General features: G+C 35.1%; 1 protein-coding gene across 1 annotated transcript in view; it reads right to left on the reverse strand.

The window, feature by feature from the left end:
• Window positions 1–25,854, reverse strand: part of LOC133520842 (multiple epidermal growth factor-like domains protein 10) — a 55,072-nt gene that overhangs the window by 3,299 nt on the left and 25,919 nt on the right. The window contains exons 4-6 of the mRNA XM_061855526.1: window positions 10,183–10,207; window positions 2,772–4,387; window positions 2,305–2,346 (exon numbers count right to left, since the gene is read on the reverse strand). Of these exons, the coding sequence (XP_061711510.1) occupies window positions 2,305–2,346; window positions 2,772–4,387; window positions 10,183–10,207 (1,683 nt within the window). The remainder of the gene's footprint in view (window positions 1–2,304; window positions 2,347–2,771; window positions 4,388–10,182; window positions 10,208–25,854) is intronic.

A 25,854-nucleotide genomic window follows, 5' to 3' on the forward strand; every position in this document is an offset into this window, starting at 1 on the left:
AGCAAAATGCCTGAAACGCACCATGCCTGCTTTTTTTATTACCTAAATCGCATTAGGACCTAATAGCAAAATACCTGAAACGCACCATGTTTGCTTTTTTGATTACCTAAATCGCATTAGGACCTAGTAGCAAAATGCCTGAAACGCACCATGTCTGCTTTTTTGATTACCTAAATCGCATTAGGACCTAGTAGCAAAATGCCAGAAACGCACCATGTCGTCTAACAGGTAACCTACCTACCTTTTAGTCAGCGATATAGTTCATCCCTACAACTTGTATGGTGTGACTATTTTGACACTTTGACTGCTACGAACTATATGACGCTGACTGTACAGTCGCCATCAAATGTATCGGAGCGGTCAGTGTTGTAATTTTAATTGTAATTTTGTTTTTATTAGTTGGCAAACCTGCATTAATACGATTTCTATAATAATCCTGAATGTTTAGGTTTTGTCCGACTTTTATTGATTTTTCGCCTGTGTGCCCCCCCTGGAACTACTAAAATAAGCGGACGATAAAATTTAAAAAAATATATGATGTACATTACCATCAAAACTACCACCCAAATTTGGATTGAACGAAATCTAGTAAGTAGTTTTTTTTTAATTCGTCATAAATAACTTTTATGTTATATGTTACTTGCTGCTACGGAACCCTTCATGGGCGAGTCCGACTCGCACTTGGCCGCTTTTAATTTAAATAAGGGAATGTTTCCTTTAATTAAAACAAGCTAACTTTTAAGGATTTAAGCCCTCCAAGGGCCTATTTCACCACGGTGACAGGTGCGACAAATGTGAAAGTGTCCATTACTGGCTTTGCAGGCGTCCATAGGCCACAATTACCACTTACCTTCGGGCGGGATGTGTGCTAAAAAAACTTAATAATTTCGCCAATAAACAGATATTACTTTCGCGAAGAGCTTGTCAAATTGTCACAATAACACTACAATTGTAGCGGGTGCCGGGTGGCTCTATACTCCAATTTTTAATTCAAGACTAAAAAATCTACTATAATGATGCCACAGCAACAAAATTTTCGTATTATAGATCCCTATTTTGTAAAATACACGTCAAGATAATTTACTTATTGGTGTATACAGGACAATTGCTTATCAGATATACTACAATTTAGGTAAATCTAATTTAAAGTATATTGCCATTCAGCTGTTTTGCGTTTTAGACATTACATAAATTAGGCAACAGCATATTTTGTGACTCTGCTACTCAGACATTTGACGTTTTGGATGATTTAAGTCTTAGGCATTATGATTGTAATGTATTTTACTTCTTAGGTATAAAGCTTCTTAGACATCCGTTTCAGGCATTTTGCTACTTAAGCGTTTTGCTTTTTAGATGACCTGATCATGAGGGGAAAATAAACTTTTACTAGAAAATGAACTACGTTTAAATTTTTCTAAAAATTTAAACGTAAACAGCAGTTATTTTTTGAGTATGGGCTGTTTTACGAAAAGACGTGCACAACTACAACACAACTTTTTTGAAGGTCGTTTTTACGTTTTTTTTATTTGGAATTACGAATTTCGATCACAAGGAGAAAGTGTTCCAAAATTTCCGCGCACTTATCATACAAAATCTATAAAAGAAAGGTAACAGAATAGTTAAAAAACTTGAGACTATTATTTTTCTCTTCTAAGGTCAATGTGACGAAGACTATGAGGGTAGACCGTCTACAATCACTACAATACAATCAATTTATTTTTTGCTTTTTCATACATTTTTTCTGATCAGATATCGAGGTTGTCTATGGAAAAGCCAAAAATTTTTTTCACGATTTCGGGGTTGGTCCCATAGTAAAAGTAGCTCGAGTAGTATCATCGATCGAGTAGAATCAAGCTTTGCATTTAAGCCCCATGGTGGGAGACATATTGTATATCTAAACCATAACAGATTTTAAATTAATACGATTTCGGTTAACTTAGAGACTGACTGATATTTCTAACCAATCATAAACCTGTCAGATAAATTTAAGCAATTAACTCGGTGCCTGCTCAATTAAATCATGGATTATTTTGGAATTTAAGTAAAATAAATATTTTTATGGTAAATATATGTCAAACTTTTGATACTTATCTAACGAGAGTTAGCGCTAGATGTAAGTGGCGTACAGTGCCAATTATTTTACCTATCAAATTTGAGGCACATGTTTTTCTAAGACTTCACATCTTTACTAATAATAATGTAACTGCTCTGGAGTTGCAGGTGTACATAGGCTACGGAGACTGCTTACCATCAAGCAGGCCGTATGCTTGATTGCCACCGACGTAGTATAAAAAAAAATCTTACCCCGTAGTGGTCGTAGTTCCCGATGACATTTCGGGACTTGGTCTGAAAAATGAAAAAAGATGAAATTAGTAATTATATATAGTGTATATTTTTGATATAACCTCAAACTTAAACTAGACGTAGGTTTTAGTGATATAAAACAATTCTGAATGATTATTTTAGTTGTCTTCACTACCAGAGCATAATTAATTTTTGTTTTTTTTTCGAGCAGCAATATATTTCGTACATCATGATCACTTGTGACAGTTGTGACGTCGCGTCATTAATGAGAAGTTTTGAATTATTTTGTATCAAAAAATAAAAGTCGTTCATTTTTATTATTTGGTGTAGCTCTGCTACAATTCCTGATATTTTTTAGTGCTTACAGTATGCAGCAAGTTGGAATTCATGCTATTAATCGAGGATAATCACATCAAAAAAACTTTATTGGAAATAATAAAAAAACTTTGCTTGATCTTGATACTTACTTACGTGATACAACACAGGTTTCATTGATCAAATCCATGTCAGGACCGCAATCTTTGCGACAGACCGAAGAATTTAATGTATCTTGAGTGAAACCAGTATTGCAGCTGCATTCATTTGGAGCGGAACAATAGCCGTTAATGCAAGTTTTCTCGCATATCGGAACGCAACCTTTATCTGTATGTTCATAACCTTTGTTGCATTCACATTTGTTAGGTCCTGTGCAAGATCCATTAGTACACAAATCGCATTTAGGCGAGCAAGTATCTCCAGCTTTCTCAAATCCTTTTAAACATTTGCATTTATTTGGCGCTACGCAGATTCCATTTGTACACGATTTTTGACAAATTGGCTCACATTTGTTATTTTTGAACTCGTATCCATCGTTACAAGTGCACTTATTAGGTTCTGAGCAGTATCCATTGCTGCAATCGCTACTGCATTTAGGTATGCATATTTCTTTATGTCCATTTTTAGGTTCATATCCTTTTTTACATTTACAGATGTTCGGTGATGTACAGAAACCATTTTGGCAAGGTTTCTTGCAAATAGGCTGACATTTATGATCTCGTAATTCATATCCATTGTTACAAGTACATTTACCAGGTTCAGAGCAGTATCCATTGCTACAATCACTACTACATTTAGGTATGCATATTTCTCTATGTCCATTCTTAGGTTCAAAACCTTTTTTACATTCACACTTATTTGGTGCTACGCAGTCGCCATTTTGGCAGGATTTCTTACAAACAGGCTGACATTTACCATCCCGTAATGCATATCCTTCATTGCAAGTGCATTTCCCAGGTTCTGAGCAATATCCATTGTTACAATCGGTACTGCATTTAGGTATGCATATTTCATTATGTCCATTCTTAGGTTCAAAACCTTTTTTACATTCACATTTATTAGGTGCTATGCAGTCGCCATTTTGGCAAGTTTTTTTACAAACAGGCTGACATTTATTACCTCGTAATTCATATCCTTCATTACAAGTGCATTTATCAGGTTCAGCGCAGTATCCATTGTTACAATCGCTACTGCATTTAGGTATGCATATTTCTTTATGGCCATTCTTTGGTTTATATCCCAGTTTACATTCACAAGTGTTTGGTGCTATACAGTTGCCATTTTGGCAAGGTGTGTCACAAATAGGCTCGCAATTATCACCTTTTAATTCGTATCCATCATTACAAATGCATTTATCAGGTTCCGAGCAGTATCCATTTCTGCAATCACTTTTGCAATGAGGCATACATTGACCATTTTTCCTAGTATACCCTTTATGACAGTTGCAGACATTCGGACTGACGCAATCACCGTTAGTGCAGTTGGTACAGTGGGGAACACAGGTGTGTAAATCTATTGGCGTGAAGCCTTTATTGCAAGTACATTGGTTGTCAGCTGTACAGTTTCCGTTAATACAAGGTTGGTCACAGACGGGGTGTAAGCAGATGTTAGGGGTGGTACTGTTGTGCAGAATCATCGGAGGTGCGCACACGCACTGATTCGGAGCGATACATATTCCATTTATGCATCCGTGTTCACAGTCTGGTACGCAGGCTTCTGTATCGTCGTCCCAATTGTACAAATCGCAGCATATTAGCTCCGTTTCTGTCTGTAAATATATAAAACATAATATTAGTGTCTCATATCCTCCTGTTTCCACCAAAGACCAAAGTTAGAGACATCATGGCCATAGCGCAGAGAAAGTGGACAGGACATGTTAGGGTCACATTGCAAGAATGGACAAGAGTCGCTGGACAGGATGAGTTCTTGAATGGAGGCCCAGAGCGGACACCCGAAGGAGCGGTAGACCACCGCAGTGCTGGGTCAGGACTGGATTGATCGGGCACAAGATCGACAGGAGTGGAAGAAGAGGGAAGAGGCCTACATCCAAGATTGGATCATCAAAAGGCCACCATGATGATGATGATGAAGACCATGATCCTCATCTTTCATTGAATGCCGTCATCTTTGTTTAAGTTTGTTTCATTTGTAAATTTAATGTTTATCTCTAACAAAAAAGTTTTTTACTCCCTTATATTGCAATGCTCAGATTGTTACGTGTTCTCTGATATTTTTTACTATAGCTGTGATATGGTTTTGATATTTGTAACATATGCACTTAATCGTAAATCATGCTGTGTCCAGTGATTTCAGACCTAGTTCAATAAGCCGTCATATGCATATTTAAATATGTTTTTCATGATAAAGGTACGTGAGGCATATAAGGCCCACCTTAATTTAAAATGATATATTATTAAAAACAATCAGGATATTATTTAAAACTCAATATAGGTTTCTCATTTATTTAAGTTTCTTCATATACCCAAATAGTTATAAAAATATTACGGTACTCTTGAAATAATGGCGTTTTATAAAAGTAGGGTATTAAATGCTGGGCTTTGTTACCCGCCGGGCCTTATATGCGTCACCTAGCTTATTGAACGATATGTGTTTAATGTACGTAATAAAATAAAGTTATCGACCGAGAATTTAATGAACTTTACATTTACACTTTTAAAAAGTTATTTCTTTTTGTAACGTCATCACAGTTTTCACGGTTATCTGCTCGGCTTGGACTCATACAAGTATTATCACCAGGGCCCGTACATTTCATGCCGTTGACAGGAAAATGATGTCACGCTACATAGAGTATGATTCCAATTAGTATTTTCGTAATAATTAATCATTTGTTATCTTTAGTTAACTGATACATATACTCGTACTTGACAATCAGTACGGAAACGTCTATCTGACGTTCATCTCATTGTCACTCAAATAAATAATAGATTATTAATTTATAAAAGATTACATATTTTTAATTTTTAACAGCGTAACAAGTTTTTATTCACGTAACAATTTTTTTTCTACCCGTCAATAAGTAATTTATCTAAATTTGTAGTGTTGTAAAAAAAACTCATATGTTGTATTTATAAAATAAAATAAAATAAATAAATAAATAAAGTTTTATTTCAGGCAACACGTACAGTTGTACACCCATATCAGAATACATTTACAAATTTACAAATTACAATGCCAAAAGAATACTTAATAATAAAATAAACTAAAAGTTGAACATTTAAAATAGTATCACGCTATTTTTTGTTCCCGTTTTGGTGCACGGAAAGCCAGTGCCTAAACATATTACAGGTAATGTTGCGATACACCGACATGAGGATGGTGTTTTGCGAGCGGCGCATCCCCTCCCAGAAGGAAGCAATGCGCGCGCGTACCACCGCGAAGAAGTCAGGGATTCTGGCTTCTGCGAACATGGTGGAGGCACTGCAGGAACGCGGCAGCCCCATCAGTGTCCGGAATATATTATTATACTGCACACGGATGGCGCTGTACGATTTCCTGCTGTACCTAACCCACAGCTGACAAGTGTAGAAGGAGAGACAATATGCATTAAATAATGTACATTTGACCCCCCTGCTACACCTGGCAAACCTGCGGGCTATCATGCTGCCACGGACAGCCAGAGCCCTTCTCTCTCGTTCCATGTCACTGTCGTCTCTCATGTCATCCGTCATTATATGGCCTGGCATGATTTATGCCATATGTGTTATTAATGTATGTCAAATTACGTCATTTTTGCGTCGACGGCATGAAAAGTACGGGCCCTTAGTGTAAATAAATTCGATTTCGAAACGTGACGTACGCGTTTGCGTTTAGTCTCATTTTGTATTGGATTTAGAAAGAGCGCGCCAAGCGGGACGTTTTGGAAACTCAAAATCCTGTACAAAATGAGACTTAACGCAAACGCGTTCGTCACGTTATGATGTCGATCAAATTTACACTAGGGGTACTGATTATCACCAACCTATCTTCCGGCGCCACGGAAGTGTATCCTGAGTTTCGGGTTATTTAATAAATTGTAATCCTAAAAGATTGCTAATTGTTAGATGTAAAAAAATAAATACTAAACTAAAATTTTAAGAACCCCCTACCCTATACGCCAAACAAAAAACGATTTTAGTGCCAAAAATGCTTATATCATTTTGGAAAAGAACTGCTGATCGATTTCTATAAAACATAGCTAAGAACACATAACATGACTCATAGCAAGGAAACTCGCTTTCACTTAAAAAAACCTCATCGGAATCGGTGCATCCGTTGAAGAGCTACGATGCCACAGACAGAGAGACAGACATACATTGGCGTCAAACATATACCACCCCTCTTAAAAATGCAATTTAAGCGTTTTTGTAAGTGACAGGATGGCGACCTAGTCAAAAAGGCAAAGGGTTCCCTCCGAGTCGTTTTTGATGCAAAGTCTATCCATAATCCAGCATGCCACAAGGCGCATGGGCACCTTTGCACGTAGAACTGCGGAGTGCGGTTTGTTTTTGAACAATTTTGTTGTAATTTTTTAAGTAATTGGTATATTGTAATATTATAATAAGTAAAATTAACGTTGTATTTGTTACAAAGTAACATATAAATAATGAATATAAAAACTGAGCAGACATTTCATTTTCCTTCAGTGTAGAATTTTATTGAATGAGACGAAAATATAATTCGTTTTTTTGTTATCTTTCTACAGACGTATTAAATATATTTAACTCACGTATTTTAAGCCGCTCGACATGTTTCACTCCGTACCGAGGAGTGTCTTCAGGAGCTCGCGTGGACGCAACGGCCCAGACAAAAAAATGCGAAAATACGTGAGTTTTAATATATTTAATACGTCTGTGTCTCACGGAAGCTTTTATTCTACTGTAGGTATACAGGTTGTACTTTTCAAATGGTAGGGATCCGTTTAAGATCATACCGGTCATTATCGTTATCGTGTTCTGATTAGGAAAAGTAAAAGAAAAAAAAAATTGATGCAAAAATTTGTGCCTTTTTATGGAGGGTCGACGAAAACGACCTGCCCCAAAGAAAAATAAATATTTCGCGTCAAATATTTTTTTCTTCAACTTTTTCTAATAATATCCCATTAAACAGATCCCTACTATTTTTTTGTAAATAATAAATAAATAAATAAAAAAAACTTCAGAACCATAAGAATTTCATAAAACATTGTTAGTAGAGATGTGCCGACTAGTCGCCGACTAGTCGGGAAAGCCGACTATCCGGCTACATTTATAGTCGGCGACTAGTCGGCGACTAGTCGGCAAAATGAGCCGAATAGTCGGCTGCCTAGATCTTCCAAAAAAATAAGGAAATAAAATAAAAAACCACCACACTCGAAGTGTCTGCCGATTGGTACCAGTCCACCTCACGAAATAAGTACTTGGCATTGATTACTTTACTTGAATCACCTTCAACATCGTCAAAAAATGTCCACACGCGTGATTTTCTTTTAGACATACTTAATGTTTATAAAGATCACTACTTGTTTATTTAAACTTTTAAACAACAATTACGATTCGTTTTGTATGTTTTTCTAATAATAACACACCGGAGCAACAAGTGAATCGGAAAGGTAAACAAAACTAGTCAAAACATGAAAACGCAACCACGTGCGGCAGCGAATCAGGCGACCCGAACGTTCCCGATTACGCCCGTACTTAGGCGAAGACCATAGTCGGCTACGCCGACTAGTCGGCCGACTAGTCGGCCACCTGACTGCCCACTAGTCGGCTAGTCGGCTAGTCGGCCAAAACCGTAGTCGGCACATCTCTAATTGTTAGTACCATCTTTATAGCTAGGGGTTAATAAGTACATTAAAATCAAATCCAAACATAATATGAATAATAAATAATATTGACATAATAACATTCATTGTTCACGATTCATAGTAAAATAAATAGTAAAATAAAAATTAGTAAAAAATGACTAACACTTTTTATAAAAACTATATATTTACAATTGTAAATTAAAACGGAATGTTTGTTGTTTACAGCTTCTACATTAAATTAAATGAACAGCGATATGATATCAAAGCAGTCATTATAACTAATTAGTTCGCAATGACTCATTATTTGCTACTAATACCGCCAAAGCTTCGCCGACCATTCATGTTTTGATAAATCAATGACAGTAACACACTTTGGTGCCTAAATTAGAATTTTCAGATTTCCATTATATTTTATTTTAAAAAATTCTACACGTCGACTGTAATGGTTGAATTAAGATTTCGTATATCAAATTATAATTGCATACTTTTCATGTATGGGCCACTCAACTATACAAATGAATCTTATCATTTCTATACGATGTAGTCAACAATAAAAAATTATACCAATCACGTGCCGCCGCGTTCCTATAGAAAAGACTAAATGGGTGCGAGGCGCGGGGCACAGGGAGCGGGAGTGGCACGTTAAGTCTACATTTTTGTCTACAAGATACTTGCCAATTTTCATTAATTATGTCGGTTTTATAGTAAAAAAAGTATTATTTTAGATAACTTATAAAAACAGTATTGTATACTATAGTGATATAATCAAGCTTTTCAATCTCGTACCTTACTTAGGCAACTCAGCAAGCATCGTTGCCTGAACACGCTACTCGACTGAAAAGCTCTCTATTATATCACGACACATGTTGAATATTATAACAAAAATTTAGTTAAATGGATAGAAAAAGAGCCATCAATTATAAAAAAGTGGAATTTAAAAAATTATATTGAGATTATAAAAAAATACAAGGCTACGAAGTCTATAAAAAATATTTTTTTGTCTTTCAAAAATAGAAAATAAAATGGTATCATTCGATTCCTTACATTTTATTGAAAAATAAATTGTATGACAACTATACACATAAACGCAATATTTCAGGGTCAAAATGGCAATTTCCTTGATCTTCCATACATTTAGGACAGACTTATATGATGTGACGTCACATCACCTTATCATTTTGTTAGAGGCGTTTCAATCGTCGAGTGCGAGCGTCAGACTTTAACTCTCATTTCTGACCTTTATGTTGCTTAAATGCCATGAGTCCTGTATAGACATTTGATCCTCAGGAAAATCAAGATCGTTTGACATTATTTAGAAAAAACAGTCAAGTAGCCAATCACAATTTTGTCGGAGGGGTGCTGACATGCAGTGAATGTGGCCGTAAATTTGCTGCTAAAATCGGTTATGTTAGCCACCTAGGCTCACGAACGTCGCTCTCATTAACTGGTAGTTAACAGTCGCCGTGGTCGAAACCGGCCAGGACAGTATGATATAAATATTTTGGCGCAATCTGACACAGATCGACCGAGCCCCAAACTAAGCAAAGCTTGTACTATGGGTACTAGGCGACGATTATGTATATAGATAAATACATACTTACGTACATAGAAAACACCCATGACCAGGAACAAATATCTGTGTTCATCACACAAATAAATGCCCTTACCGGGATTCGAACCTGTCCCATCGGCTTCATAGGCAGGGTCACTACCCACTAGACCAGATCGGTCGACGATATGACTGATTGATAAAATGAAATTAATAAACAGTTTTTTCTCACCTCTTCGGATCTCGTTCCGGATTCACTGAAAAAAAAAGATACACATTAGTACTTGAAGTCGCAACACTTGTATCGTAAATAACTGTAAGAAACTATTTCTAAATATCGTACCTTATTTAGGCAACTCAGCAAGCTTCGTTGCCTAAACACGACTGAAAAGCTTTCTATTATGTCACGATTGTATAATATATTATTATTTATTTATTATTTTTTAGAGATTATAAACAATTGTCATTTACCTACATACATCTCTCGCGTCGAATGCTATGTCAGTTCATTCTTATCACGTAATAGTTATTTGTGCAACAAGAGAGGAAAGTTGGTTTTTGTTGCGAGTGTCGATTTTGAGTCTTGAGCGTAGCGAGGGATTTGTGTAATAATGTCCTATAATATTTATTTATTTATTTATTTTTAAATCAAACCCAACCAAAGACTTGAAGAAACTGTCATAGGGAACAACATTCGAGGCGAGAGGTACATTCGCCATCTGATATATCGGAGCGGTCAAGGTGCTCACAAATATCTGAACACCTCTATTGTCAAGGCGTTAGTGTGTGTTCAGATATTTTTTAGCCCCTCGCCCGCTCCTATATATCTGATGGCGACTGTACATATTTTGGTAACTTTTCGATGAAGACCCAGACTTACTAATTTAAAATTAACACACGAACAGTCATACATATAATCGTAAAACAAGGACAAGGGATCTTAAAGCTTTTTGTGGCCTGACACCTCGTGGTCGTTCGTGGCTAATCTAATTAGCCAGTAGGGCTAATATGGTCGACTTTTTTATCATTTGTCACCATGCCTGTCACGTTCTAACAAGTGTGTAAGTGCGAAAGTGACGCATGGCATGACACGTGATAAAAATGCGACCGTGATACCGCTGCTGGAGCGTATTCTGATTAATTTAACATTTGGTTAAAATTATTGACCAAGCGAAAGCTAAAGTTTTCATTTTAGAATACGCAAAAATGCTTTCTTATGTCTAAATGCAATGTTAAATCAACAAAGTTTAATGCAAGTTTTGGTATTGTTAAGGGGCCCTCTGATTACTAGTTCGCCGGACGCTATCGGCCTGTCAGTTATTCGCAACTGTCAGCTTTTGCGCAGTCGCGATTGTCGCGAATAACTGACAGGCCTGCTTTTGCATCTGAGAGAACAAAAGGAGATCGAGGTGTGCAAGAGTTGTCTTTGACGTGTGTAATTTTCTATGTATTTGTGTCGTCATTACAAATTGGATTTTGTATGTAATGAGTGAGAAGTGCGACTGTGTGCACGTTTCCAAAATGGCAGAACAATTTGTATGAAGATATCGCTTGGGCTCCTCCCTTCCGAAGGAAGCCGGTGTTGCTTGAACTCAAGGTCATATCAAAACCAATACACATTGAATTGCAATCGACTCCTCTGTTTTTGTTGAATATCTAATGTGACTTACTGCTTTTTAGAATGGTCGTATCATGGGGTCAATGTACTGTTGGTATAGGAAACCTTTTGAACACGCCGCGCAATAATAATGCGTAGAAATAGTCATAATTAGTACCTATATTATTATGACTAGTGAACATAACACAAACAAATATTTACCTATTAACTTATTTAATTCTTCAACTGTTAAAGTATTTTTTCAAGTTTTTTGTAGAGAAATTAAATTGATGCACAGCTCCTGGGATGGCGCAAACTTCGATTACACGCATTGACCAAATGAAGGTATTAAAACGATTTCCAGCTTGCTGGAAATTAATTCCTCAAAACGCTTTTTTGGATCTAAGTTGATTGGCCTACAGGGCCTTACATCTTTTTGATAAGTTAAAAGATTACAGAATAGTTGATATTTTTGATTCGTTATCGGATCCGGTACTTTTGGTACTGACTGTTGTCTATAACTATACAAAAAACCGGCCAAGTGCAAGTCGGACTCGCGCACGAAGCGTTACGTGCCCGTACGCAAAAAACGGCAAAAAAATCGCGTTTGTTGTATGGGAGCCCCACTTAAATATTTAATGTATTCTGTTTTTAGTATTTGTTGTTATAGCGGCAACAAAAATACATCATCTGAGAAAATTTCAACTGTCTAGCTTTCACGGTTCAAAAGATACAGCCTGGTGACAGACAGACAAACAGACAGTGGAGTGGACAGGATCCCGTTTTTACACTTTGGGTACGGAACCCTAAAAACTGATTGAAACAACCTTCAGTAGATAACAGGCCGCTTAATTGCTAAATGCTATCTTCCAGATAACCTTTGGGTAGCCGAGATAGCTCAAAAAAATAAACGACTTGTGTAAGTGATTATATTGATACCCACTGTTCGGGAGGACAGACTAAAAATAAATAAGTAGGTACCTAAAGTTACTATAATAATATTGGGGCCAAATAACATACACAGTGGTTATTATAAAAACTAGTGCCTGAACTAGATTTTAACTCGGTCAAGATGCACTTAAAAACCAACGAAATAATGCATTCACCTTTTTACATAGTTTTAACAAGCTTTTAATTAATTTGCCCTGTTAGTATGTAATTTAGTTAGTGTGGGTCAAATATTGGAAGTTAAATTTGACCCACTTCCCGATTTCCGAATGAGCTAAAAATTTGCATACATATCATATGTAAGTCGGGTGACAATGCAATATTATGGTAACATCGAGCTGATCTGCTGATGGGGACAGGAGGCGGCCATAGGAACTCTATGATGAAACAACGCAACCTGATTGTGTTTAAGGCTTTTAGAATTGTCTCAAAGAGTATTATTTGGTTATGGTAAGAAAGGTACAGTCAGCGATAAAAGATTGTACCAAAAATTAATATCTTGCCAAGAAATTATTTTACGTTGTAACTGAAACAGTTATTTCATTTACAAGGGGTTATTGTTTCACTCTGTGATATACTCGAAAAGGGAGTTATTTTAATAGGAAAAGATCTTTCTTAGGTAAAAAGTACCTAAATAAGAACGAGTATCGTAAAATAACTCTGCATTTTAATGTGACAGAGTGTTATAGTGCCACTATAAACGGTTAGGAATTTGACATTAATCATAGCAACACAACACTTCGTCACTACATAGTATGTCCGAAGAGCTGGCGGCTTCCTCGCACAACGTATCAGTATTATATTGTACGAGTAGGACATTATTACACAAATTGACTAAGTCCCACAGTAAGTTCAATAAAGCTTGTGTTGTGGGTACTTAAACAACGATATATATAATATATAAATACATAGAAAACACCCATGACTCAGGAACAAATATCACACAAGTAAATGCCCTTACCAGGATTTGAACCCGGGACCATGGTTCATAGGCAGGGTCACTACGCACTAATGCCGTCAACATCCTTGGTAAAATGCCTCAAGGACCTATTTTAGATTTAAGCTAGTTGTTATTGTTTTCTTTGTCTGAGTTATCGTGTTCCGACTCTATATACATTTGAATAATTTTCGGTTAACGACACAGGAAGGTTTCACGCTCTTGTCGCGAGTAAATAACTGAAATTCAATTAACTGTCAATTATCCCAAACAAGGACAAGCGAAAAACAACTTTGTAAGCTTCCGGCAGAATTCAGAGTTGAATGAAAACATTCATGAAATATATACCTATATCCTTTTGCGGTGGCACATAATTAACAATATATTTGTGTGGTGTGACGAGTGCGGAAATGGGGCATCTTATGTAGGAAAATATGCAAACTTCAATATGAAATTTCGGTGGTTTGATAATGTGCGGGCGGATACGTTTGTATTATGGGATTTTCCAAACGAATTATAATAATAACTCCACGGCCGATTCAGCTACGGCGACTGCTATCAACTCCGTTGCTGTCTCTGGTATGCCGGTATGCGGTAAGTGTCTGACGAAGCCGATCTTGTTACCAAGGGTTCGCGAACATTGCGGGCATGTGAGCACACCATTTGTGTAGTTATAGTGTATTGCCGCAGGTGGTCTGACTTCTTTATCGTCGCGCTTGGCATCCAGCTCTGAACGCCGACGCGATTCGAATTCAGCTACTATGGCATTTATTGTAGCCCGCAGCTCCGTTCGTATGGCTGCCTGCTCCCATCGCGGGGGCTCTATACGACACTTTTTCATGTGCCGCTTAAGCACATCTTTGTACCTGAGAAATTGGCCACCCTGTTTCCGCTTGCCCTCCTCAAGCTCAGAATAATAGATGCGCTTAGCCACACGCTGGTCGTTCATCCGCGAAACGTGACCGCACCACCGAGACTGACGTCGCATGAGGTACCACCCATATTATTTCAAACTACAACGTGGGCACATCGGCTCTTATGCTGATGACACAGCTATAGTGTTCGATGGAGAATCCTGGGAGTCAGTGTTTAGAAGTGCAGAATCAGGCCTCCGCAGAGTGGCAGTATGGCTTAGAAATAACCTTCTTACGCTTAATGCCAGCAAAACTAATTATATATGTTTTAGTAAATATGACAGTTCGCAACCTAATGTTAACTTAAAACTAAAAATACACATGTGTAACCAAGATGATCCTTCCCCCTGTGTATGCATTGAACTGGAAAAAGTTAAATTTACTAAATATCTAGGTGTACTACTTGATCAACGCCTGTCATGGCACATGCAACTCGAAAATGTAAACAATAGAATAAGAAAACTTAATTGGATTTTCAAGATTTTTAGATATATTACTACTAAGGAACTACTGAATCAACTTTATATAACATTAGCACAACCTGTCATGAGCTACTGTATTACTGTCTGGGGTGGCGCTGCCAAAACAAAATTTTTGGAGGTTGAGAGAGGGCAACGCTGCCTGCTTAAGGTGATGTACTCAAAACCATACAGGTTTCCTACAAAAGAACTATACGAAATTAGTGACCAATTAACAATCAGGAAACTGTATGTTTTGAATACAACGCTCAGGCTACATAAAACCCTAGATTTTAACTCTACTATTGAAACTCGTCGACGTCAAACAGTGTTGCCCCCTTATCAAGCTATAAATCTATGTTTGGCAAAAGGCAATATAAAGCGCAATCGGCATACATCTACAATAATATAAATAAGCTAATTCATATCCATCCATTACTGTTGTATAAGTGTAAGATAGAACTCACAAAATGGCTGAAACAACTAAGTTATGATGATACGGAGTCATTATTGTACCACGTGAATTATTAACTATACGTAATATATAGGCTGAACACATACATTAATCCACACACACACACACACACACACACACACACAAATATACGAATGTATATATGTATATATATACATTCGTATATTCACTCATATATTCATATATTAATTAGGCTAGAACATAAATCAAATAGCATATATATATATATATATATATATATATATAATAAATATAGCTATAAATCTTTCATGTACTTATGGAATATTTCCCTACTACTAAGTAAAAAGACTGTATGTTATGGAGGAGCGGGGCATCCTGATACAGGTTCATTCACCTAAAAGGAAGCTCCAACCACTTATGTCAAATTGTAAACCTTTACTTTATAAGGAAAATAAATATTTTTCATTTTTTTTTTTTTTTCATATTGCTCTACGCAGACCATCGGATCTTCAGTATTTTAGCGTAGGCATCTGAGGTGGAATTGATCCAGCATGCGAATATGGCGGCGATAAACGGTCCACGTTTTAGCGGAGTATAGAAGGTTAGGCAGCACGACTGCCATATAAACGGATAAACAAAATAATGCGGCATATATACGTCCCACTGTTGGGTTGGGGACATCACACACACACCTTTGAATTTCTTCCCGAATTTACGAGTATGCAAGTCTCCCTATGATGCTTATGCTCATAAGTTCCGAAAAACTAATTTGTAACCAGGATTTGAACCAGCGATCTCCGGATTAAAAGTCGGACGTCAGATCTACTCGACCACCACCGCTTCCGTAACGAAAAAAAAAGAAAATTGTACTAAAATATTCCAGAAAATTTGGCTTCCATTGGATATTTGATCTACCCAAACTCGATATGGTTGTATTTTTTCGTCGAGAAGTGCCCTAGATCGATTATTTTTACTCTACTTTTATTTAAATTGGTTATTTCTTTAGAAAGATATTGCCATTAACCGTTCAACCCAGATAAGGAACTGGGCCTTATTGGTAATGAGTTCAGCTGTTTTACGATGATTTCCACCACATAAAAGTTGCGAGTAAATATCAAATAATGATTTATAGTTAAGTTTCGAAAAACTCAGTGGTACGAGCAGAGGTCCGAACTCACTACCTCCGATTTGACAGCCGCACTCCTTTCCACTCGGTTAGCAGCGCTAACCCTATACTATAGTACATATATGGCAAATGTGATCACCCTAATAAATCATCCTATTTTTTTTCTTATGCAGTATTCTTAGGGCTTTTTAAAATCTTAACCTTAGTTTAAAAGTAACTTAAAAATAATAATTACTCGGGTCCCACTTCACAAACTCCAGGATCTCCAACCTTTATCGCGTCAGTACACAGCACCAGTACCAAAATCCATAAAGTCCGAGAATACATCACGAAACATTCAAACGAACACAAAAACAAAACACACTTGACGGATTTTATAAAAAAAAATCACTGACCACTAAGAATTAAAAAAAAAAATACGCAAGTCACTGGCCGCAAATAATTTATAAAGTAATAAACCACTGCACTGTTCCCTGTCCGGTAATAAAATGGTAGTGGCCTCCCAATGTCGATAAGTTGGTATCACTTCCTGTGCCCACAGATCCACCTAGGTTTTCAAATGTAACGTTCCCACAGTTCCATTCGTTTTAGGTCGACCATAAATAATTTAGTTTGGCAAATCAAGTTTTAAGAGAAAAGGCGGGAAAATTGAAAATAGAAGGCGCGAACGGCTGATCTTTAATAGAATTGCAGCTTTTTCTGCTAATGAATTAAACTCTTCAACAGATCATTTCTGTAAGTAAATCTTTTTAAGAGCAGTTTTATTTTGGAGTAATTAAAACACTTTACTTTTTTTCATATTTTTGTACTCACCAGTTAGGGTGGACATTTATTTTTAAGTTTTGAATTATTATTTTTATTCGCGCCTTTTTCAACTTACAAATTTATGGAACCAAGCTAACTCTACATATGACAAATTTGGGGATGTCATCATAAATGTCAAATTTCTATAAAATATGACATCTATAATGAACCTTCGACATTTTGAAATCAAATCCGGTGCAGAGTTAACTTAGACAGACAAACGGCCCGATTTGATATTTAAAATACGTCAAATATTAGGTCTAGATACCATATGTCAGCGTCAAAAGTAATTGACGTATCTTAAAGTTCGAATAGGGCCGTCTATTTAATAAATTAATTGCATAAATATGAATTATGTTTTTACGATGTGCCCGATGCGCGGTGAGTACAATACTGAACGCGCGGCGATCGGCCGAATTAATACGGCTTTAGCTACAGGATGTTTGCATATATTCATTGAACAATAGTGCCGATTTCGATCTGTTTGGCTTGAGTTTTCGGTCTATTCCCAAGTCTACTTAAGAAGCCGTTATCGATTTTAGTCGCAAAAATGTCAAATTGATAGATTTAGTCGATGAAATTGTACACCTTTTGTTCACTATTAGAAATAATAAGTACTGGTTTCTATTAGCACGTCTTGTTATCTTTCATTTTAATATTGTTTTTTTGATATCAGACTCACTTAATTAGTTATGATTGTTTTTCTGATGGACGTTTAGGTAAACGCGCGTAAAACACTGATTTTGTCGATCTTATTTGTAAATTTCGTAAAGTTTGGACTGCAACAAATGCTAATTTTGTTTTACACGTATCCTGTATTTTTATTATTATACATTTAAAGTAGTGTAAATGAAAGTTAAACGAAATTAATTTTCTCGAGAAATTACTTCAAAACAAGTGACAATTTCTCTTAAAGGCGACTTAAATAAATAAATAAATATTATAGGACATTATAACACAAATTGACTAAGTCCCACAGTAAGCTCAATAAGGCTTGTGTTGAGGGTACTTAGACAACGATATATGTAATATATAAATATTTATAAATACTTACATAGATAGAGAATTAATTTCAACGTAGTTTTGATATTTAAATAATCTGCAACATTTGCTGAAACTGTTCTAATACTTAATTATTTGATAATTTTTTTGATAAATTTTTAAAAACTATTAAAAGGCAAGACGAGAAGACGTGCTAATAGAAACCAACACTTGTTATTTAGATATTACGTAACAAAAGGAGTACAATTTCAACGACTAAATCTATCAATTTTACATTTTTGCTCTAAAATCGTTACCGGGCTCTTAAGAAATAATGACGTTATAAATGACGTTTATTCTCATTTGAGTTTGATATTTTTGATGTGAGGTTTAATGAAAAAAAAAAACAGCCAAGAACATGACGTTTGGGCACCTAGAAGGGATTTTTGGTAAATAATCCGAACGTAACAAAAAAAATGGAAGAAACTTCGCACTCTTCGCGACATTTACGTCCTTTTACTAAAAATATGGTTTAGTGCTATACCTAAATCAAAATATGCTCAACTGTCATTGTTAGGAATCGTTTTTATTGTTTTTTATGCCTTATTAGATTTTTTTTGGTCTTACGGTCGTAAAGTTAGAGGGAACAATTTTTCCTAAAGTTTTGGTGCTATATGTTTTTTCGTTATATAGAAAACCTCTCTAGAGTTTATAGGCCTCCTCCAACTGCTTCGTTTTAACTAATTTTCGTTTTATTGTGGCGATTTTAAGGAATAAACGGCCTTTTTTATTGTTCAATATAATGCTTTTTTATATTATAAATTAACAACGTTATTTATAAAGAGACACTCGGCCCGAACGCGACAATATAATAGTCTGTGTAAGTCTTGTTACACGTGGTAGGTATACTGTGTGTTTTTTGTCGCGGGTTGTACTAAAAATATGAATAGAAGTGTATGCACGATCATTGACCTTACATTGACCGGTTCTGTTTTTGCCTCAATTGTTTTTGTTTAATAGAGGCATACCCAGGTATTAAAAAACAACAAATTATATTTTTTTAATATTATTGAACGAAACGAAAGGGTCCACGAAAACTACATCGTCTTAGAAAAGTCTAAATTATTTCAAAATGAATTTATAAACTTCCTTATTAGTAAGTGCTTTTACAGTGTGAAAGATTACTTTAATGAAAATTATGATTAAAATACTATAATATCTATTTATGTAAATTGTTTAAAGTTGTTAAGTTTTTTAGTTCTAAGTTATCTGTAGTATTAATTTTTTGTGTGTAATATTCATTCATTCATTCATTAATGTTGCTGTGTCCTTACAGGCCGTCACTTGAACTAACCACATAATATGTACCACCTTTACAACTGGTTTGTGACATGCAATAAATGATTCTATTCTATACTATAAAACGAAACTTATAGAGGTAGAAAGGGCTCAACGTAGTTTGCTTAAAGTCATATATTCTAAACCTTTTAGATTCCCTACCACTGAATTATATAGGACTAGCGACCTCCACTCCGTAAGAAAACTCTATATAGAAGCTTTGCTTCTTAAACAACACAAGGCCATACAATTTGTGAATGACACCTTGACTCAACGTAGGAGAATACCCAATGTTGCTGTAATTCCATCTACCAAATCAAAATTCGCCCAACGCCAATTTCCAACTCAATCGGCTAAGTTATATAATTCTGTTAATAAAATACTTAACATTTACCCAATGCCATACCAAAAGTGCAGAGATAGAGTAAGATCATGGCTAAGAACACTAGATTATGAAGAAACGGAGGCACTGTTATTATGAATCCCACTCGCATACACATTCACACACACATACGCACACACACACATATACACACACACACGCACACACAAACACTCTTAAAATCTAATTAAATAGTGTTACCTATTGTTATAAAATATTATAGATCCTTAATTGTAATAACACAATTGAATCGGGTCTGAAATTGTATACTTATTGTAAATTATAATAGTAAATAATAATCAGATTTGTAAATTGTATATTAATTAAGTTAAGTACAGTTTGTTGTTTTTACCCTATTTCCTAATGGAAGAGCGGGGTCTCCCGACACAAGTATTGTTATACTTAATGGGAGATTCCAGCCCTTTATGTTATGTGTATTATAAGTTACACCAAATAAACTATTTTGTATTTGTATTTTGTATTTTTGTATATTTTGTATTCTATTCTAACGTCAAAGGCACTTTTAAACCATAATTATACCTGATTAAGTAAAAAATAATGTCGTTTAAAAAAAAATCTAAACATGAACACGTACATCTTTCTTTATACTCAGAATTCAAAAAAATATATGTTTTGTTATTCACCTGGTTTATGTAAAAAATATAACTAAGATGGTATGGAACCACGTAAATAAAAGTAAATACTTAATTAGGAAAATTTACGTAGATGATAGAATTTAGTAATAATTGGACCTGGATTGGTATGAAATGGAATGACCCTGCATATTCCAACTTAAGCTTGGACACTTACTATATGACTAACTGAAATAGACACAGTCGTATAAAGAATGACCCTGCCAACGCAATCTGCATTCAGAAGCTCGCAGTGGCAGTAAAATCGAAGTCAACTGCAGTTGCGGGTATCATCTATTATGGTTGTCGATGTAGATGCGTCGACTTATACCTTTAGCGGAGTATCATAAATAAATTAAAAAAATAAAGAAGCCTGATATTTCATACAAGAAGCATTCATATTAAGTCAGCGTTTACATAATTGAAGTAGGTATGTCAGTTTCTTTTAATTTCGATTGTTATTAGGTCAGTCAATTTTTACATATTAAGTAACATATTCGTTTTTATTTATTATTTATTTATTATTTATTATTATTTCCAAAATATTTGTACAGCATAACAGTATATACTAAGTCACTGCAAAACTACAAACAAATTGAAACAAAAATAGGTTAACTAATAATATTATGTACAATTACTAATTAGGCATCGACAGTTTCTAGGCAGGTTACCACACTCAGATATAACAACCACATTCAAACAGTTGAAGGACGTGCATCCATCCTCTCACAGAACCTCAACAATTCATCTCGCACTTCGCTCCACCTGCCAGCAAATAAATCACACTCGGGCGCTGATGCTAAGAGCGCATTCAGGAGGGGTAAAGGGCGAACAAGTGGGGATTTTCTGTGAGACACGGTTCGCGAACTCGGGCCTACAAGTAGACCACGGTCACGAGGCCGGAAATTGACTCTGGTTGGCGTAGGGACAAAAAGACGCAGTAATTGCGCCACCAGTTCGGCACACACATTTATAACAAATGATTAAGTATTTGTAGCGGACAAGAACCCCTCATCGGGTGAAGGCCTCCTCCAAGGACTTTCATCTATCCCTGTTTGCAGCTATATATTTCCAGTTTTTACCAACTATTTTATTTATGTCATCAGTCCAACGACTGTTTGGTTTGCCGGAGCGTCGTTTGCCTGCAGGCAAACCTGCAGCGGAGTATCATATCGCAACTTAAAAAAATCGGCCCGAACGCATTGTTTTCTTTTAAAAAAACTGTTATTTCCGCAAATTTTTTGCACATGTTGTAGACGCCTTTGAGCAAGGTTATTTTTGGAAAAAATAACCGCGTACGGTCATAGGTACGACGACTGCCCGCTTACTAAATACTGGGTGGGGATAGTTATTGGCACCAAAACAACTGAAGATGTAACAGTATCCAGTATTTTAAACATGTAATTATTGGTATTGATATACCTAATACAATCTCTCACGCATATTGATACGCGAGGTGCGCTGCGAGTCGAGTTAGGATCAATAGTAAATCAATTTGAGATTTTAAACGTAACATCCATATACCTTCAACAAATCTGTTTTTGAGAATGAAAAATAAATTACCTGTTTTTCAAAACATGTGATTAACACGAATGAAAATAGAATTGAGCACTGCAGTATTATGCATCTAGCCAATGGAATTATATGGTGTCAGAGTGAAACGTCAGTAGATATTAATAATTTAAAGAATACAAACTGCTGTCCATTTTAATTTACCAAATACATATTTTTTAAAGCCTAGTCAGTCTAGCAAATTAAATAATAATTTAGTGGTAAGTAGGTAACTTATCTACCACTTATTGTATCTCCGCCGCATGTATCACACCCTGGTTTTACGATATCCGCTGAACTTATTCATAAGCGTGCGAACGAAATTTTATTTTATATTCTTATCATTTCGCGTTACTAACTATGCGAAATATTATAAACAATCGCAAATAATGTTGAAAATAAAATTACTTTTAAAATTTATTGAACAGCTAGAGCCATTTTCAACAACTTTATATATAAACTTTAAAGTAGAAATATTATGAAAACTAAACGTACATAAATCTAATCTGTATATATCCATTATGTATATTGTTATTGTCAATAAATATTTTAATATAAAAAAAAACTTTATATAAATGTAGAATCTGTTCTATTTAGAGCAATAATAAGTATTGCATTGCTAATGCATAATGTTAATTCGCTGTAACTTATGTTTCCTGCTACCCAAAGGTTGTCTGGAAGAGATCGCTTCTTAGCGATAAGACCGCCTGTTGTTACCTAACTTTTACGTGTTTTTTCATTTCCTGTCTATTTTTAAATATATGGTGCACAATAAAGAATATTTACTTACTTACTGACTTACTTATGATTTAATAAACTATAATTCTATATTTCATCCTAATATACTGATTTATCTGCATGTAACTAACATATTCCAAACTGTTTATTAATTAATACCGTTACTACCGTCTTAAAATAGTTATTTGTACAACAAGAGAGCAAAGTTTGATATTTCTTCGAGTGCTTGTTTTGAGTCCCGTGCAAGCGAAAGATTCTATAATAGATTCACGAGCGTAGCGAGTGAATCTAATTTAGAATCTTGAGCGTAGTAAGCGACTCAAAAGCGCACGAGATGCAAATAACTTTGATCTCGTGTAGTACACAAAATTTTTCACGTCAGTCAGCCATCAAAAAATACAACCTGAAAAATTATAATCCGTCTTCATCACTATTTCACTCATATTTTCTGAAGGTATTCTAACAATTAACTTTAATTACCGCAATAAAACAAAACGAAAGAAATTTCAATAAAATGATACGAAAATAATGAATTAACGAACATCAATTGACAGTTCAATCGTCAACTTTTTTTTTGTTAAAAAAAAAACTTTGTAAGATACGGTCCGAATTGCGGATACTACTATTTGTCAACTATAGTAGAGATCGTTAAAAATCGTTAAGTAGAATTATTTACTGCGTAACAATTGCGTAAATGTGTATAAGTATATTGTTTTGATTGTATATTAAAATACGTAAAATATGGTATTTTTATTAAATTTTAAACTTTTATTTCATTAATTAATTATTACGAATGAAAACCCGTAGGGTGTTTTGGAACGATGCGGTCTGACTTATTTCGGGGGTCTATTATAAACCGTCAATATATCGTTGAATTACGTATGCACTTTTTTTGTCTCTTTCTTTTTGCTAATGACGTGAAAGGAACAAAGACAATAGAATCCAAATACTTCGAACTTGTATTAGGCCCCGCACGTTGAAATGACATTCGAATATGAAGGTCACTTGAATGTTATTTTGTCTCACTCAGTGAGCAAAATGCGATTTTGCTCACTGTTTTTAAGCAGCAAATTACCCTTGTTCCAGCTGCTGACGTGAAAATTTTTTTATTTACTAAAAGGCCAATTCGAACGTACACTGACATAAAATGATATTTGAATTATGATATTTAGTTAGCGTGCGTCTCGCCCGCGCCAATACATGTACGGACAAGTACGAGCAAAGTACACGATAACTAAATAACATGATTCAAATATCATTCTGATGTCAGTGAACGTTAGAATTGGCCTGTAAATCCTGTTATTCTCGAACAATTAAATTACGCGCAAGACTTCATAGCGAATTTTTCGCACGTAGGTATTTCACTACTATAAGAGGACTCACATAAATAAGCTAGTATTTTATGGGTCTGCAATTAAGTGCGTCGCATACTAACTTAAAGTAATAAAATATCATTTTGACGACCGGTCTGGCCTAGTGGGTAGTGACCCTGCCTACGAAGCCGATGGTCCTGGGTTCCAATCCTGGTAAGGGCATTTATTCGTGTGATGAGCATGGATATTTGTTCCTGAGTCATGGGTGTTTTCAATGTATTTAAGTATTTATAAATATTTATATGTTATATATACCTATCATTGTCTAAGTACCCTCAACACAAGCCTTATTGAGCTTACTGTGGCTGTGGGACTTAGTCAATTTGTGTAATAATGTCCTATAATATTTATTTATTTATCATACGCGAATGAAATATAGGTTGGAAAAAATTAAGCTGCTATTGGAAAATAAGTTTAACGTCTGTGAGATACAGATTGTTTTAAAAATTCATGTCACGCACATTTACGCGTTTATCCATTTAGATACAGCCAAAATATAGTTGCAAATAAGTACATACATAATGTACCGCTAATCTTATAAAAGTTATGAACTATTTTCGAAATCATTATATACGGTCAGAAAATAAAGTCATACTTTTTATGTACACCGTGTTTTTATTGATTTCCGTGAACTCCGGGGTGTGGGTAAGTACGTATAAGGAAGCTAAATGCTATAGTTGAATAAAAAAATATATAATTTTTTTTTTTATAAAAAGTAATTAAGTGTTGCATATAGCGTTGTTGTAACAGGGGCATTACATTTAATTCAATCAAACAATTGAAAACTATGACATACTCGTATCAATGTTTCGGAAATCAATCGTCCGAGGTAGTATTTACGTTTAGTAGCAAATGTAAGATAAAAATAAACTATTGATTATCTCCGAAATGAAATTAATTAGAATACCAGTGTCTTTGAGAAAGTTACTTAATTTAAGCTCAAGAATGCAACCTTGAAATTAACGGAAAAAAAACACACTGTATATTAATTTTATGAAACTATAGGTTATGTTATGAGGCTTTTCATTCAAAACATTATATAATATATATTTATAAAAATAAACTCATCTCCCGAAAGGAGGGTTAATTTTTATTTACTTAAATAATAGACATTTTGGTTTCCTCACAGCACAATTTGTAAATAAAAGTATTTCTAATTTACTATAAAAATGTCTTAATTACAATATTGTATTTAGAACATCCTGTACAAACACCATACGCATTATCGCAGTTAATTACAATTAAAGCATGTAAAACTTATCCCAACGTTTTATACCTACTTATCACATATTGCATACAACCGTCCACACTTAATTGATAATATTTGAACCTTATTCCAACCACATAAGGTCCACCAACGATCAGTCATAACGACCGAGATTATTTTACCATCTCTTTCGCTCTTGCTTCAACTATGCAAGTGTGAATGAGAAGTACGATCCCGGTCAGTTTGGCTTGTGGATAGATAGGTATAGGTACATAATATTATTCACAAAATGGCCTATCGTTATAAGGAAGTTATGGGAGATATGACGTTTTAAAAGCAAGTGAGACCAAGATGAGGAAACTTGCACTTTGTAGGTACCTATAGTAAAATAGGTATATGTATATGTACCTATTTCAAAATTATATGTATACAAAGTTAGTTTGATACATCTTCTGGTATACAGGTTCAGAAAACAGAGTTTT

This window comes from Cydia pomonella, chromosome 8 (genome assembly GCF_033807575.1).
Source record: "Cydia pomonella isolate Wapato2018A chromosome 8, ilCydPomo1, whole genome shotgun sequence".
Lineage (NCBI taxonomy): Eukaryota > Metazoa > Arthropoda > Insecta > Lepidoptera > Tortricidae > Cydia > Cydia pomonella.